The sequence below is a fragment of the Atractosteus spatula genome, chromosome 8, assembly GCF_055471065.1.
Source record: "Atractosteus spatula isolate fAtrSpa1 chromosome 8, fAtrSpa1.hap1, whole genome shotgun sequence".
NCBI lineage: Eukaryota > Metazoa > Chordata > Actinopteri > Semionotiformes > Lepisosteidae > Atractosteus > Atractosteus spatula.
In genome coordinates this window covers 62,389,399-62,405,232 of record NC_142713.1, presented here as the reverse complement: position 1 = coordinate 62,405,232, position 15,834 = coordinate 62,389,399, and the positions used below count along the sequence as shown (strand labels likewise).

Sequence of the window (15,834 nt, the reverse complement as noted above, 5' to 3'; positions counted from 1 at the left end):
CGGGGTTAATGTACCTCTTCAGTGTTGCGTGGAAGGTGGGGACAGTGCTTCTGGATAGGCAGCCTGTGGTGGTGGTTTCCATGATTAAAAATGAAGGTGTGTTTCAACTTCGGAGGGATCACAACACTTCAGAGTGTTGGAAAGGAGACTTCATCCAATAGCTGAGCCTTAGATACAGGAGGAACAGTGTGCATTTCATCCTGGCCATGGAACAGTAGACCAACTCTTAGTCCTTACGACTGTGTGGGAGGTGGTGTTGGAGTATGACGTACCAGATCTGCTACTGAATGCAATCCAGTCCCTGTATTTGGGGAGCGATAGCTGTGTCTGCATTCTTGGTATTAATTCAAGCCATTGTACTCCAACAAAGGTGTGTCTCATGGTCATCATGGACAGGGTATCAATATGCAGGTGAGGATTAGAGTGTATGCAGTTTGGAGAACTGAGGGCTGTATCTCTTCTGTTTACAGATGATGTTTCCTTTTCGTCTCATCTGAGTCTGATCTCTGGAGCGCACCGGAAAAGTTTGTAACCGAGTGTGACACAGTCAGGATGAGCGTCTGCGCCTCCAAATCTGCCGCCATGGTTCTCTCGCGGAAAAGAGTGTCTTGCTTTCTCCAGCTGAAGGGGGAAAAGCTGCCCCAAGTGGAGGAGTTGAAGTACTTGGGGTCATGCCCATGAGTGAGGGTAGAGGGCTTTGTGGGGCTGCCAAGTGGATTGGGGTAGTAATGCAGACACTGTGCTTAAACATGGTGGTGAAGTGGGAGCTGAGGCTTCGGAAGAAGCTTTAGGTTTTCTGGATGATCTGTGTTCCCATCCTCCCCTATGGTCATGAGCTTTGGGTGGTGACCAAAAGAATGAGTTTTGTGGATAAAAGGAGGAGAAATTAGGTTTCTCTGTAGAGCTGCTGGGCTTACTCTCCGCGACAGGCTGAGGAGCTCGGCAGTCCAGGAGGACCTTGGAGTCGCTGCTTCTCTGGATCGAGAGGAGCGTTGAGGTGGTTTGGGCATCTGGTGAGGATGCCCACCGAGGTGATTCCCAATGGAGGTGCACCGGGCACAGCCCACTGGGAAGAGACCCTGGGACAGACCCCAGGACACTCTGGAGGGACCATATCTTTCGGCTGGCTTGGGAGTGCCTGGGAATCCACCAATCCACCAGGAGACTGTTACTGGGGAAAGGGAAGTGTGGTCTGCCCTTCTCAGTGTGTTACCACCATGACCCTCACCAGGAGTAAGCAGTTAGAAAATGGATTTTTGAGTAGATCATTATCTAATGCACCTGAAAATGGTACAATCCATATCAATAACATTTAGTAAAAGGGTTAAATGGCATGCTTGGGTTGTAGTGGTCTTCCAAATATCAACCATTTCTAAAAAAATACATTTTGACATCTTTATTTGACTTTTCAAGATTTTTATGTAACAGCCTTCTCTATATAAATATCTCCACATATATTGATTTAAACCAAGGGTCCCCATTCCTGCTCTTGATGGGCTGGTGGGGTTATGACTTTTTATTCCAGTTGGGATCTTATTCAGCTTGCTATTGGCTTAATTGAAACAATTTAAGAGCTGGAAGAGAGAGCTAGAAAACTTGCAGACACACCAGCCCTCCAGGACCAGGACTGGGGACACCTGATTAATGCCATGACCATAATTACCCCAGAGGTTGCCAAGAGTGCTTTATTTACAGAAAGTGACTAATGTTATTTTGATTTCCTTTCCTTGTATTCTTACCCATAGGGTAATAGGTCCGCAGTAGTTTCTGAGTGCATTTTATAATACACAAATCTAGGTTAATCTTTTTTTTCTAACAAGCCAAACATGACAACAACAAAAAAACACACACAATGTTACAAAGTGACAGAAAAAAATGTCTACATTAAGTTCTCTCAGAAATACAGCTGTATAGCTTTTGAAGTACAGTATAACACAATATATTTTCAAAGGCACAGCTTTGAATTTTAACTATGAGTGGGAAATATCTTAAAAATTTAGATTCAGAGTAGAACCCAAAGTGATTTTTTTGGGTTATGCACTATCCTCCTTACACCTGTTCTGTTTAATGTTTTCCAAGTACCAACATTTAATTCTTTGTGACTAACTGCCACTGTAAACCTTATACTAACTTTATTTAGTAATTATTAAGGCCATATGTCATGGTTACATTTCTTGTAACATGTTGAAAATGTTCCGGTTCCTGTGAAGGTTTTTGTGTCTTTGTGTGCACATGTGTGTTTTGGTGGTGGAGGTGTGCTGACATGCGTGTGTGTGTTTTGGTGGTGGTGGAGTTGTTATAAAAAAAGGAGCTTTAGTTCTGACTGTAATGATGTCAACTGTAGGCTGAATGCAAACCAAATCCTGTAATATGCAGCATTGTACTGACATCAGTTGGCAGTGAAGAACGCTGATGCTGGCTGTTTGTTTAGGAGACCATCCAATATTCTTTTTCACAGCAACTACAAAAGTCAGGAGTTAAGCCACTTCTTAAAAATGTTGCTTGGAGGACAGAACCATGTGTACATTCCTGAAAAACAAGATCCTCCTTCAGAATTCAGTGAAATGACACATGAATTTTCTCCATGATTGGTTTCTGCTGCACTTAAGAAAAAGGCACTACTTGACCTAAAGGCCAGAGTTAGGTTTAGATTCCAGGGTATGATCCAAGCAGCAGAAGATAAGCAGTGGTCATCACAGACGATAGAGCTCTCCACTGTGGTTTCTGTTTTTAATGGTCACAAACAACAAAAGAAAAGAAGTTTGCTGCAAAGTTCTTAAAACTGCAGTTGACGTCATCCAGAATATTACATCTCCCAGCAAATGTTCAATCATGAAATTAAATTAAATTTATTATTATTCTTTCATAAAGGTGGGGCCTCCGGTGTGTTTTTTGGCATTCGGGATTCAGGTCCACTTTAGGGGCCCCTGATACAGTGTCTAATACATTGTCTTCCACTGACGCGTTGCTGGCAGCCCTGAGGGAAGATTTATTTGGCCCATCCTGTAGTGGTCTCCCCATTTATATATGCAAAGCCTGGAAAATGTTGCACGTGCTCGTATTCCGAGTTCCTGCGGGCCGCCAGCGGGGAGTACATGTCCCCGGAGTTGCTGTATCTGGAGGAGTGCATCGGGGGACTGGCGTAGCAGCTGTTCGCTGATGGGACATCCGGCCAGCGGGGCGTCACTGGTGTGGGGTGCAGCCTCGGGGTGCCACTCATCAAACAGGGCTCCATCCGGGACATCTGACTGTTGAGGGGGTACTGCAGCAGGGAAAACAACCCACATCAGACACTTCAAAACTACTGCAGGGGCACCAGCGCGTCAGATAACTATTCGTAAAGTCTTGTACGTGTCCAAAGTAAACCAAAATCTAGTTTATTGAAGGTTTTTTTGTAAAACCTATAAGTATACAGTACATTATGAACAATTCTATAGTGTAGTATGTTAATAATTATATTAAATATATGTTTTCCTGCAATAGACTGGAGTCCTATACAGGGTGAATCCTGTCTCGTGACCTTTGCATGCCGATGCCAGATTAGGCTCTGGCTCTCCCACAGCACTAAATTGGATATGGTTGGAAAATGGATGGATATCTATATAGATATAACATCATCACATATACACAATATATCACATATCACTGCTAATCTTTAAGTGTTATTAGGTATACCTAACTTATTTTTAACTATTATATTAGCTATTATATATTAGGTATATTTCATTTTCACTGTATTTAATAACCTTGACAAGATTCCAAACATTTTTTCCACAAATTGTCTAATAGGAAATAGTAAAAAAATAGTTTATAATACTGTGCATAGTTTACATCGTTTACATATACAGCTTGCTAAGCAGAATAACGTTTTTCCCAAGACAGAATAGTGATTTAAACTTGTTGATTTTTTTATATTTAAAACTGGTTAAGATAAAAAGTTTCTGGGAAGGATCAGCAAAACATGGTCACGCTCTCTCTGTCAAATATTATTTTCAATTCGAAGTTAACCTACTTAATTCAGGTAGCTAAAGGAGAACTGAGCATTTCTCAAATAAGGCAGATCATTGACTGGAAGATAAGCATGTTTTGCTGTACTGTTTCCACCTGTTTAAACACATTTACATTTTTCTTGTTTTACTGTTTTTGGAGCCAGTGGAAACCTGACTTCTTGTACTTAAAGCACAGTCCTAAACTGCAGTTCTTAGAAAACATTTTTTTCTTCTCTTTCCTGATTTTACAGGACATGCCCTTTGTATCACATCTTATAGCCCCTTTGAAAGAGCTTTTTCAGACTAACTGAGCACTTTGTACCACATTTAAGTTTAGGAAAAAGAAGTAGTTAAAGTCTATCTTAGCCTTCTAAAAATAAACAGTTCACAGTAAACTCTATTATGAGTGAGTGGGGCATGGAAATAAAACGTCAGTGTGGGTCAGAAAATTGCACAGAAAAGCCAGTGACTTCTTGTTCATGAACAGTGAAGAGACCATTGAAAAACAATATTTTAATAATCGCCCCTTGCCCCGTCCCTGGCTATCAGCTCGGCAAATGAAGCATCTATTGAGCCGGGGAAAAAAAAAATCCCAAGTACAGCCATCTGCACGGATGCTTGCCCATACTGGTACAATCACCTTTCACACCACGCATCCGGTTTTATGAAGAGTGCTTAAGCACGTTGGGTTCAAAACACTGAGGCCTACTGATCTTTTCCGAGCACAAAGGCAATGTTTGTTGGAGGGCCCTTCACAGGAAATTACCATTATAAGGGTCAACTCACGCTCACTCTTGCTAACAGGACACAAAACTCCCTGATCCCCTCTCTCTCTCTCTCCCTCTCTTTCTCTGTCGCTCTTTTTCACACTTTTTCTCTTGCTCTCCCTCTCTCCCGCTCTTGCTTACTCTTTCTTTGGCAGTTTAGGATCCTGCATTTATTTGTATCAGTGGCACAGAGCCCCTGAGAAAATTCAGATATATAACATGAGCCTTGAAGACAACAGATAAATCCTCAGAGATAAAATGAAGATGTGACATTGTACTGCAGGATCTTTTTAATTCAGAGTTAGGTGCATGTTCACTTACTGCATTGATGACATTTCAAATAAATTATGTAATTTTTCATAACAACGCTCTTTCAAATTGAACTGGAAAAAAGTTCCCAAACAGGGTCCCTTTCCTCTGAATGTAGGTTTGTGAGCTGTAGAGTTGTTAAGAGAAAATGTAACCAACAGATGCACTCAAAAAAGACTGGTGATTTACTCTGACAAATATTTCACAGCATTCCTGCAGCATAAAAGCTTCATTTCCTTGAATGCTGGGCTTTAAATGCTGTACAATATCTCTGCTGCTGAGAGTGCAACTCATTGTTAATCTGAAAGCAACATTTGCATGTTAATAGACTTGCTTTGGTTAACTTCTGCATTAAAATTCCTTTCTGATTTACGGTGTGTGTAAAATTCAACCTTCAACAGCAAGTATGGAATTTACACTGGCCTGACATTGAACACTGAATATATAATTATATTTTGCATTGTAAAACTAATTTTATTGGGACACAGCTTGTGGAAAATGCAGAAGACATTGTTCAGCAGATTATCTGACTTCAACTCATGCCTCCTTGGTAACATTCCCACATTGTTACAGAGTTAATTTAATACAGCATCAGCATAGATCATGACACATCATTCTCATCTGATAAATATTTATTACTTTAATTTAGATTCAGAACAATCTTTTATTTATTTCTGATTACAGTACATTTAGCTTGCAAAAGTAGTATTTACCACATTTTAATGGGACACGAAAAATGTATTTTGTTAGAAAACTCTACTTACTTTTGTTTTAATATTGTCATAAACCTTGTCCATATTTACTAATGGTAATATAAAGGTTATGCTGTTTTTACATTGCAGGGTGACTGAACACCTATTAGATACAATAAAAATATCAAATCTATGATTCTAAGACCTAAAAACCTAACAAGTAATTAAAAACCTCATTTGCTATGTATAGTGGCACAGTGGTTAGCATTGCTGTCTCACAGCGCTAAAGCCACTGGGTTCAATTCCATACTTGGGGTGCTGTCTGTGTGGAGGTTGCATGTTCTCCCTGTGTTTGTGTGGATTTCCTCCCACAGTCCAAACACATACTGGCAGGTTAATTGGCTTCAGGGAAAATTGGCCCTGGTGTAGGTGTGTGCATGTTTGTGTCCGCACGTGTCCTGGGATGGGCTGGCGTCCCATTCAGGGTGTATCCTGCCTTGTGCCCACCTTGCTATGGCTCCCCCGCAACCCTGAATTGGATAAAGTGGATAGAAAATGGATGGATGGATAAAATCCATAATCCCCTGCTGTGCCTACAGCCCTCCATTATTCCCAAACAAAATCTCCCACGCTGGTGTACATGCAGCATCGACAGACACTCGACACATCTGGCTGGTGGCTCACCTGTGAAGTGCTCCGGTGGTAGGCAGGGTAGTGCAATGGGGCAGCAATCCCAGGTTCGTGCGGAATGGCGCTATACTGGCTCTGGATGGGGTGGTGATGCTGGTTGGTGTAGCTGCTATAGTTGTACCCTCCTGTGTACCTTAAAAGGTGGCAAAACGAGAGGAAATTGAATAGCGCCCAAGTCTGGAGCCCTCAGCTTTGTTTCATCACAGATGCCTGCCATAGCCTGTGTGGCTGTGACAGGGACAGATACCTACCCATGTTCTTCCCTGTGAGGGTACACGGGCATCCTGTGTGAAGAGGAGGACGGGGGGACGTGAGTGCTTCTCATGCAGGGCAGCTGCTGCCCACTGTCTGTGGGGCTGTTTCCGGCCGTTGTCACTGTATATGTAAGAGACCAGGTATACGATTGAACAGCCCCTGTTGAAAACAAACAAAATGGATGCCTTTCGTACCGATAAATCTCACTTGGCTACAACAGTTCCAGTTAACTAGGGGTCCAGATCCCTTGGTTATTTGCTCCCCAAGCTGAACCTAACCTGACGTAGACCTCTAGGTACAGTACCAGTAGCTCCTTCAGCTTTCCAATGTGCTAACTATCCAGTGCGCACACTGTTCCCCCCATGAATTGTACTGTATTTGGTTGTGTTTACAGTATATGCAGCCATAATAACAATCATATAAAATCCAATGCAAAAAATTCTAATCCTAGGAGATTATAAATAAAAAATGTTGTGATGAAGGGCCCAATTGACAACTGTAAGAAGGTTTTAGTAACAGTTCTATGTAATTATGTTCTATGATCTTGGACCTACACCCTATAGTAAAAGATTACAACCAATCACATAACCAGAAAAAGAACAAGCTGTCTCATTTTTAAATGTATATTAGAACAATAATCTCTTTCAGTATTTTGATAGCAGTACACTATCGAGCTGCAGCAGACTGGAGGCATCAGATAACTGTGATTTTGGAAATTAACGTGTAGAGTTCTGGATTAAACTGTTTTTTTTCACAGAAGTTACTATCTCATACAAAAAAATACTGAATCAAACTATTTCTGGCGGTACCTTTTAATTATCATGTGGTCAGGTAGATTCCAAATATTTAGCCAATGGAACTTCTATGTTATGATGTTACTTCAATATAAATGAACAAAAGTATTTGTTCCATGTTGCCAGGAAAAGAAGAGCACTAGATTTAGATTTCTCACCAATATGCATATGCAGTATAACACTTATACTTGGAAAATCTTCAGAACTTGGCTCCCACATTCGCTTTTCAAATCAGCTTTAATAGAAAGGAGCTAGTTACAATGCTGAAGAAAAAGTTAAGTGTATCTGTTCATTTCTGTTGTCTCCGGGCAATTCATTTACAGGTATATACAGTAATAATTTCTGCAAAGGAACAAGTAAAGGTTCATTTCATGCTGAAAAGAGAGGAAAGGAAACACAACATTTCAGCTGTGGAGCCTTCTTCAGGTGCTCACATGGAATTTTCATGTTTTTCCGCAGGAATAAACCTTAACTTGTTCCTTTGCAGCCTACGCGTGCAGACACAGCACTTTGTAAACTGTAGTTTTATTCAATGTTTCATTATAAGATCAGCAGCATAACAAACTTATGTTATTGTACTCATATTTGCTTAATATCTATAACGCCACATACCTGTTGTAGCTGTAACGCTTGTATATTCTGGTGATTGGCTGTTACTGGGAGAGTGGGCTGAGGGGATTTCCACAGAATTGACAGATTTAGCAGGAGAGTATGGGCCTGGTGACACTGACGGAGGTGTTGTCTCTGTCAATATGATCTCTTCCCTTCTGTCTACTATAAGTCACAAAGCAGACAAAAAGTAGAAATCAATCACTTTGTTAAGTGTAGCCACTGAAAAAAGAGGGTACCAATTTAAAGGTTACAGTAACTATTGCTGTCATAATAACATGAAAAGAGTTACATGGTGAGATCAGACATTTTTAAGGCCTCTAAATGGTGTTCATTTAACAGACGTTTAGGAGGTCAAATGCTAATCACCTGTGTAAAAATACTCCCTGGCTGCCCACAACTTCTGTTCCAGCTCCCCTCCCTCAACCCCAGCTTCACCCTCACAGCTGCCTCCCTGGCTCATTCCTTGTAAGTAAGGGGGGTTGTGACAGCACTGACCTTAAATTTAATGCCATAATTTAAGTATTCTTTCCCTTTAAATTTATTGTCTTGTTTTGTCGTTACCTACGTGCCCTTTTTGCACATAAGCAAAGCAATATTGGATTTTGCATCTTCCCTGGTTGGTTGTTTAGGGGTGGTTTGTAAAGGGGAGGTTATCACCATTTGTTAAAAGACAAACACCTGTATGCAACTTCAAGAACCATAGGAGTTCAGCCTTGGCCTTGTGCCCTCTTCAAGTCTGTTTAAACAAAATCTCCACTATATAAAAATAAATGAACATGGTAATATCCAGAGGAAGCTTTTTAATCTTTGGGCTTTGCATGGAGAGCATAAATGACAACAGAACAGCAGAATCTAAATGCACTCCTCGTACCTGTGTTTCCCTCCCCCTTCATTGCCCTCATTAGCTCATTGGCCCTCTCCTGACAATGGAGAGACTCCAGCAAGTACAGAACGTAGTCGTCGAACATGAGGTGGATCAGGTGGAACGAGCCTGCCGAGAAACAACGTGCAGAGTATTCACTGCATGCCCCCAGACATCTGCCCTCCGTATCTCAGACCCGAATGGGTTGCGCAGGGCACAATACATTAAAGTCTGCTAGAACAGAGCTTCTTTATCAGGATTTCAATGGAAAAAGGATTAATAATAAAAAAACATACCGGACCGAGGGTTCACAGGGTGCCTGAATAGCAGCAGATGCAAGGTTCAGCACAAGATTAAGCAGTTCTTGGCTTCTGAGACTATTTGCTTCTGCCAAACCTTGCTTTTATTCTCTTTTTAATGTTATTTTGCTTTTTCTTTTTGTGTGCCCATGTCCATCTTTAGCACGGTAAGAAAAACTAAGCAATATCCAGAACATTGATATTTTATTTATAATGGCATAATAGACATATCAGTTTTTTAAAGACATGTATATCAATTTGACCTATATACTGTATGCAACATTTACAGGGTGATTTTAAGAATAAAAATCCCTCAAATCAAAATGTATTCTCCATTTTCTAAAAGCATCTGTTTCAGGTGTATATCTAGAAAAAGACAAGAAGACAGCAATAGCATATTGATACTATTTGTTTGCCATAACTTTTTTTGACATTGTAACATTGTAAAGCTCTGTGAGTTTTTTAAGAAAGAAAAATGGAAAGGGTTTGCACTGGAGCACAAAGATACAGGCCATGTTTCAGAAATGTGCCTTTGAAAGCTTGCGTCTTTAAAATCCCATCTTGACACTGCCTCTCTGGAGAAAGGCGGAAAGGCAGTTATTTGCTCAGTTAATAAGTTTGTGCCTTTTTAATACTCCAAATACTTTTTAATACTGCTCATAATTGCACTTGGAGCTGTTTAATATGTCTTTGGTAATTATTTTCTACCTACAAAGCTGAAGCAGAACCCTCAACCTAGAACTAAAACAGTTTCAGTATATGCTAGGATTGCAATTGTATGGCAGGTTATTCCTAACTGACATAGATTCTGTAATGGATGCAACTTCAAGGAAAGAGACTTCTTTCCTTTCAAAATAAGGAGTACACATATTCTTTAAAACAGAAAGCTCCCCAGCTGATTGCAGTACTAAATTGTCTATGAAAAGAAGCAGTGTACTGCTTTGGAGAATAACACAATCACCATATTGTAATGGTCCTTACATTTGCCTGGCCTATAATAAACTCTAACAGCTATTGACAAAGATCAGACTGATGCACGAGTGTCATAAAATGCTAAAATACACAGATTGAAAAGGGGGGGAGGAGGGGGGCTGGGTATTGTTAATCAGTCGTTTTCATATAGGGGGCTGCTTTATCAAAACACTGCAACCAGCTGTGTCTTTGATATTCACAGACAGGCGGAGGGGGCACAGGCTTTTGTGCGGCTGTATCTCTTTCAGCTTTTCTGTCAGGCGCTACTGACAAACACCGTGTGGGATGAAACTTGCCACTCGACAAGACTGCCTAATCCTTATAGGCCTGTGCGGAAATCTGAGGATTGAAGATACCAAGAAGACTCCACACCGATTTCCCTTTTCTTTTTGCTTGTAGATTTTCCCTGAGAGAAGGCCACTTCTCTGTCTAGCTCCCTAGTTTAAGAATGATGCATTCTTTATATTGGATAAAAAGAACTTTCTATAGCAGTACTGTTTACTTTTAGGAGACTAGGAAGACATTTGATTTCTCCTAACCTATTTTTCCTATTAAATAGCAAAGAACTAGTGTTTAACCTACAACCTAAGCATAACTTCCCATCTATCTTGTGATTTTGTTGTCTATTAATTATTATAATTATTAATAATTATTACAAAATTTTAAAAGTTTTGTTTAGAAAAAATAAGAATGAGAAAGAGGGCAGATAAAGTATTAAAGGTGAAGGCAAAGAAAAAACATCTATTGACTCTGTGAAGTTGTCTGTGCTCAGCTGGGCAGCTATACTCATCGCAAGGTGTTTTTATCCTGTATGTGAAAACATGCATTCCTTATTATTCATTTTTTCTTCCTTGGCAGTTAGGGATTCCTTTGCAGCACTAATGTGCTCTGAAATAACCTTCAGAATTTGTTATACAAATGATCTCTGTGGATTTAGGTATAGAAAAGATTCTCTATGTATAAATTTAATTCACTCATTTCATAAGATGAACTCTGTACTGGACTTAACATCAAAACCACAGCCCCCCATAAGTTTGAAAAATTATTAAATAAGAGACAGTATTGACACGCTGACACTGCAAATTTGTTAGATAAGACATACAGGAACACTTACCAAAACTAGGCGCACTGTGGAGAGTCATGTCCCTAATGACTCTTGTCCCAAAACAGGACCACATTAGGAGGAACTGTTGAGCAACTTTCTTTAGAGAGCCAGGTTTTTTTCCAGCTACCTAAATAGAGTACAACACATGCAATTTACATCAGAAAAGATAGAAAAATGATTAACCTCTAGGACATCTTGGGTTGTAGCCTTCACTTAGAAACATGTCAACTATTCAACAATTTAGTTTGCTCCTTTATATTTTTCTTTATTGTCGTGGAAGTAAGGAAAGTTTTACCTAGAAACCAAGGACAGAACTTTGAAAAATAAATATGTGCATGGGAACAACTATCAGTTTTATTTCAGGAGCCCAATCTATTTTTCACGTGTGCAAATATCTGTGTATGTATTATGATTACATGTCTGAAATTGGTTTCCACATTTTGGAAAACAATAAACAGCTTATTATCTGGATTTTCATCACATTAAAATGAACTAAAAAGTAACACTTCTAATTAATATTGTGACATTACTCTTTGTCTGATTATTTTTATTTTTTGTGGTGTAACGTAAAAGCACAATGCTCTCGGTTATAAATACATTTTGAAAAGTAAAAAGATTGTTTATATATGCAGCTATTTGCATCAGTTAACATTACTCATTTATTTTTCTTACTAGGGTCATTTAACAAGAAATTGTTCTTATCAGCATTCCCACATTACATCTCTAATTTTAATAATCGGACTGAAATAATTTTTCTACTTGTTACTTATCCTTAATCCCGCAATTTGAAGTTATATATAATAGAAAGGATGATAACTGCATCTCAGAAATCCATTTGAACTAATATTATTCCGACACAGTTCGCACATTCTTATTTATTTAGATTTTATTAGAATATAATGAAGTCTCAGTTTGTGTCTGGATGTTAGTGTGAGGTAAGAGATAAGGGGAAGATTACATGAGCTTTTAGTTAAACTGACCTTGACAACACATCTGTCTGCCATGGAATCCAGCCACTCTATATACGATTCAATGGGTGACTGCTCCTCTAAAAGATGGTCAAATTCCTGATATACTAGGAGAAAACACCAACACAACACAATCAGCACTAGTTAAGCAGATGAGATCACAAACACACAGCCAATTTGATCACATTCCACATTCTATCTGAATTAATTTACAGACTGAACTGAAGACATTCACTGTAATGTGATCCAGTCAATTGATCTATTATTCTATGTGCTGGTACCTTACTGAGAAAGTCTTTCAAATTCTTTTCTTGCCACAAACCTAATTTGTAAAATAATTATTATGATAATGATAATAATCAATAAGTGGAGAAGGACAATTGTAAGTTCAAGCTGCAGTAACATGCAAATATTAACCAGATCTGTTAATCTTTTTTGATACTTGACTAAGTGAAAATCTAGAATGAAGCAAATGATGTGTCTCATCCATTTGATATACTGCACTATCAAAACAAAACAGAATATTTTGCCTTTATTATTCTGTTCGGTGGTGTTTCTTTCCTTTGTTTCCTATAGAATAATGGAAATAACATCCTTTACACAATTCATAGTGCCTAAGGTAGTATTCAGAACGTATCTTTATGCAACAGGATCAAATCATTGCACTTTGACCTTGAGTGGCAAGTTCAGAAGTCAACCCTGAAATTAATTGGAGATGCTCCCTGGGTTGTTAGAAAATAGAAAAGAAACCTTCTTAACATTTTTAGTCAGTGGTATTAATTTATCATAATTCTCACAGCTTTGCTTTAGTAGCTTTATTTAGTAGTTTTATTCTCCATGAGTGAAACTTCAAATGATACACTCTTTCTGCCTCATGATTAGGTTTATGCAACTGGTTTATCTGAAATAATTATTGTAGTGTAGGGCTACTCAAAAAGAGTCTCCAATCTGCTCTATTACAAAATTGTGCTCAAGCAGTTCCTTATTTTTAATTGATAAAAATTAGTATTTATAAAAATAAATTTAATTGAATTGGATTTTTTAATTACCAATTAGCAGGATCAATAAGGGTCAATATTGCAATTAAGAAGCTACAGTACATTTGAATCAATGTGCTGCGATGGAGTAGATTTCACTCTTAGGGGGGACACTGGTAGATATAAGTAACTTGAAATGTAAGTTTTGTAAAGTTGAAAAAAAGACATGAACATTCTTTCCTTGTTTCCTTGTTTCCTTGTTTCAGTTTCTAGAAAAGCATGGTTCATTTTAGCACTGCATTTTCATGGCAACTGCATGTTACAGAACACACAGCAGAGTCTGGGGTATGTATACATACACTGTATGATCATTTTCCTGTGCTCTTCCCGAGAATCCTCCATAGTGTACAGAGTCTGTTTTGTGATGCTATTCAAATCCACATTCCTCCAGTCCTCCAGCATCTGAAATGTTATATCTGCACTGTGGATTACAGTTCGGGAGGCCTTTAGAAACAACAAGAAAAAAAAAGAAATACTTTATGAATGTAGATGTAGACGCAAAGTATGCTGTTTAACTTACATTGTTAATGTTCATTGACTACTCTTAAACATATATGAGCTGTGCATTACATTGCTTAAGAATTTAGGTAGTACACACTGATATAGTGAATTTCTCCCATGATTAATCTTAATCCACATCTCCTCCCTTAAAAAAGACATTTCAGGTCTTGATGTTTGACTTGTGAATGTTCCTTATACTTAGATCTTGAGATAGATACTTGAAGTAAGACCTTTACCTATTAAGATTTTTTATGATGCCTTGTAGTTATGATTACATCATTCATGTAAGGGTTTTCAAACAGCACTAGCTTTTCACAGTTCACTTCAATAAGTACCTGGCACAGGTGGTTTAAAGATGTCTGTCTTCTTAGAATTTGAGAAAATCTTCTAGATACTTGAAAACAAAAGAAAAATATGGTCATTACCCACATGTTCTTTTTGTTGTATTTAAACAGAGGATGTTTGTAATATTTTGGCATTAGTATTATCATATAAAATTGAAAATATAATCATATATTATATAATTATAATTATAACTATTATCATATATTGTTTATATTACATATTATTATAAATTAATCAAATTAATTTAAAATGTTAAAACAAATTCTGTATAGATATTAAATAAAGATGCAAAATAATCAACAAATAGAAGCAAACAGGATTTTTTTAGAAAATTAAATACTTTTACATGGCATAAGACCAGATCACTAAAAAATCCAGTTGTATCTGTCTCACCACCACATTTTTGTATCACATCCCAAACCATAACAATTATCTGTAAGAAACAGTGTTTACTAGTATTAGTGTGAATATTTGTCTTCAAATTTCCTTTAACGTCCTTCTATCATTTCTGAGATAAGTATTTTGAAAAAAAAGACCCACTAAGACTGACAAGATTATCCCCTGCGGTCTGTCAAACACTGGGTCTGAAGTCTTAAGTCTGATCAATGTTATTTTAATAATTAGCTGAAAATAACTCTTATGCTCTCACAACTTCTTCAAGGCACAATTTCAACATGTTTTTCACTATTTGAATTCAAAACTGCAAAAACAATTTTATGTAGTTACGTTATTATTTATAATTCTTTCCAATACATAACTTTTTCTATAGGAATATGTTCAAATAAGAGAAAACCATTCATCTTATTCAGGTCATTTCATTTTTAGAAGCTAATTGATGTGAGGATATATCCAGCTATGCGTATGGTTACGATATTTTTACAGATCAAACTGAGCATCAGTAAACATGACACAGGAATTTAACATTGTGTAAATGCGGGGGTTTGATTCTTTAAATTTACGTTAGGGGAAAAAAATGACTGCCGTGCAGTGTGACATATGGACACAGTGAATTACTCCAATGCATACATTCAAATTTGATGTTCCTTAGGTTTTCCGGTAGGTCATGCAGAGCCACTTTTAACCACTCATCCAGCTGTTTGGCAAACTTCCGGATCACCTGAGTCAAGCTAAGAGAGAAGAAAACAATAACTCCCTTGATTACTAGATTTGTTTTTATGCTTTGCTTTATTTTTTTGTGTTGAATGTTCATTGCAGTTTTTGACCCATGAATATGGTCAAGAATTCTCCCATTCCTGGGTAATCTGTTGGATATTCTTATTGTTCAGCATCTGGCAAATCTCTTAAAGTCGACACCCCACTACAGAAGACGTCTTAAAAAAACTTTTAAAAGAAATTTCCCAAGACTTTACTGATAGGAATCTATCTATTCATTTTCTTTGAACTATTTCAATTTACACCTCTTTGTGAAAAGAAATAATTATAGAGTTAAGAAGAGCTAAGAGACTTCTTGTTAACTCTGCTCGGTATTATGAAGGGGTTCAACAACACTCTATAATTATATTTTTTTCAGTTGATTTTCTTCCTTTGTGGAGATAAATAGAAAGGATTAGGAGACCTAAGAGGTTTGCAAGTCATGTACAGTGTTTCATTTTTCTACATGAAAACCAGCCTCTACG

General features: G+C 38.0%; 1 protein-coding gene across 1 annotated transcript in view; it reads right to left on the bottom strand.

Moving 5' to 3' along the window:
* Nucleotides 1-2,964: 2,964 nt before the first annotated feature.
* rfx4 (regulatory factor X, 4) overlaps nucleotides 2,965-15,834 on the bottom strand; it is a 34,895-nt gene continuing 22,025 nt past the window's right edge. The window contains exons 9-18 of the mRNA XM_088924133.1: nucleotides 15,224-15,324; nucleotides 14,188-14,246; nucleotides 13,651-13,795; nucleotides 12,327-12,421; nucleotides 11,356-11,473; nucleotides 8,980-9,099; nucleotides 8,109-8,270; nucleotides 6,699-6,861; nucleotides 6,442-6,580; nucleotides 2,965-3,262 (exon numbers count right to left, since the gene is read on the bottom strand). Coding sequence (XP_088780259.1) covers nucleotides 2,990-3,262; nucleotides 6,442-6,580; nucleotides 6,699-6,861; nucleotides 8,109-8,270; nucleotides 8,980-9,099; nucleotides 11,356-11,473; nucleotides 12,327-12,421; nucleotides 13,651-13,795; nucleotides 14,188-14,246; nucleotides 15,224-15,324 — 1,375 coding nt within the window. The 3' untranslated portion in view covers nucleotides 2,965-2,989. The remainder of the gene's footprint in view (nucleotides 3,263-6,441; nucleotides 6,581-6,698; nucleotides 6,862-8,108; nucleotides 8,271-8,979; nucleotides 9,100-11,355; nucleotides 11,474-12,326; nucleotides 12,422-13,650; nucleotides 13,796-14,187; nucleotides 14,247-15,223; nucleotides 15,325-15,834) is intronic.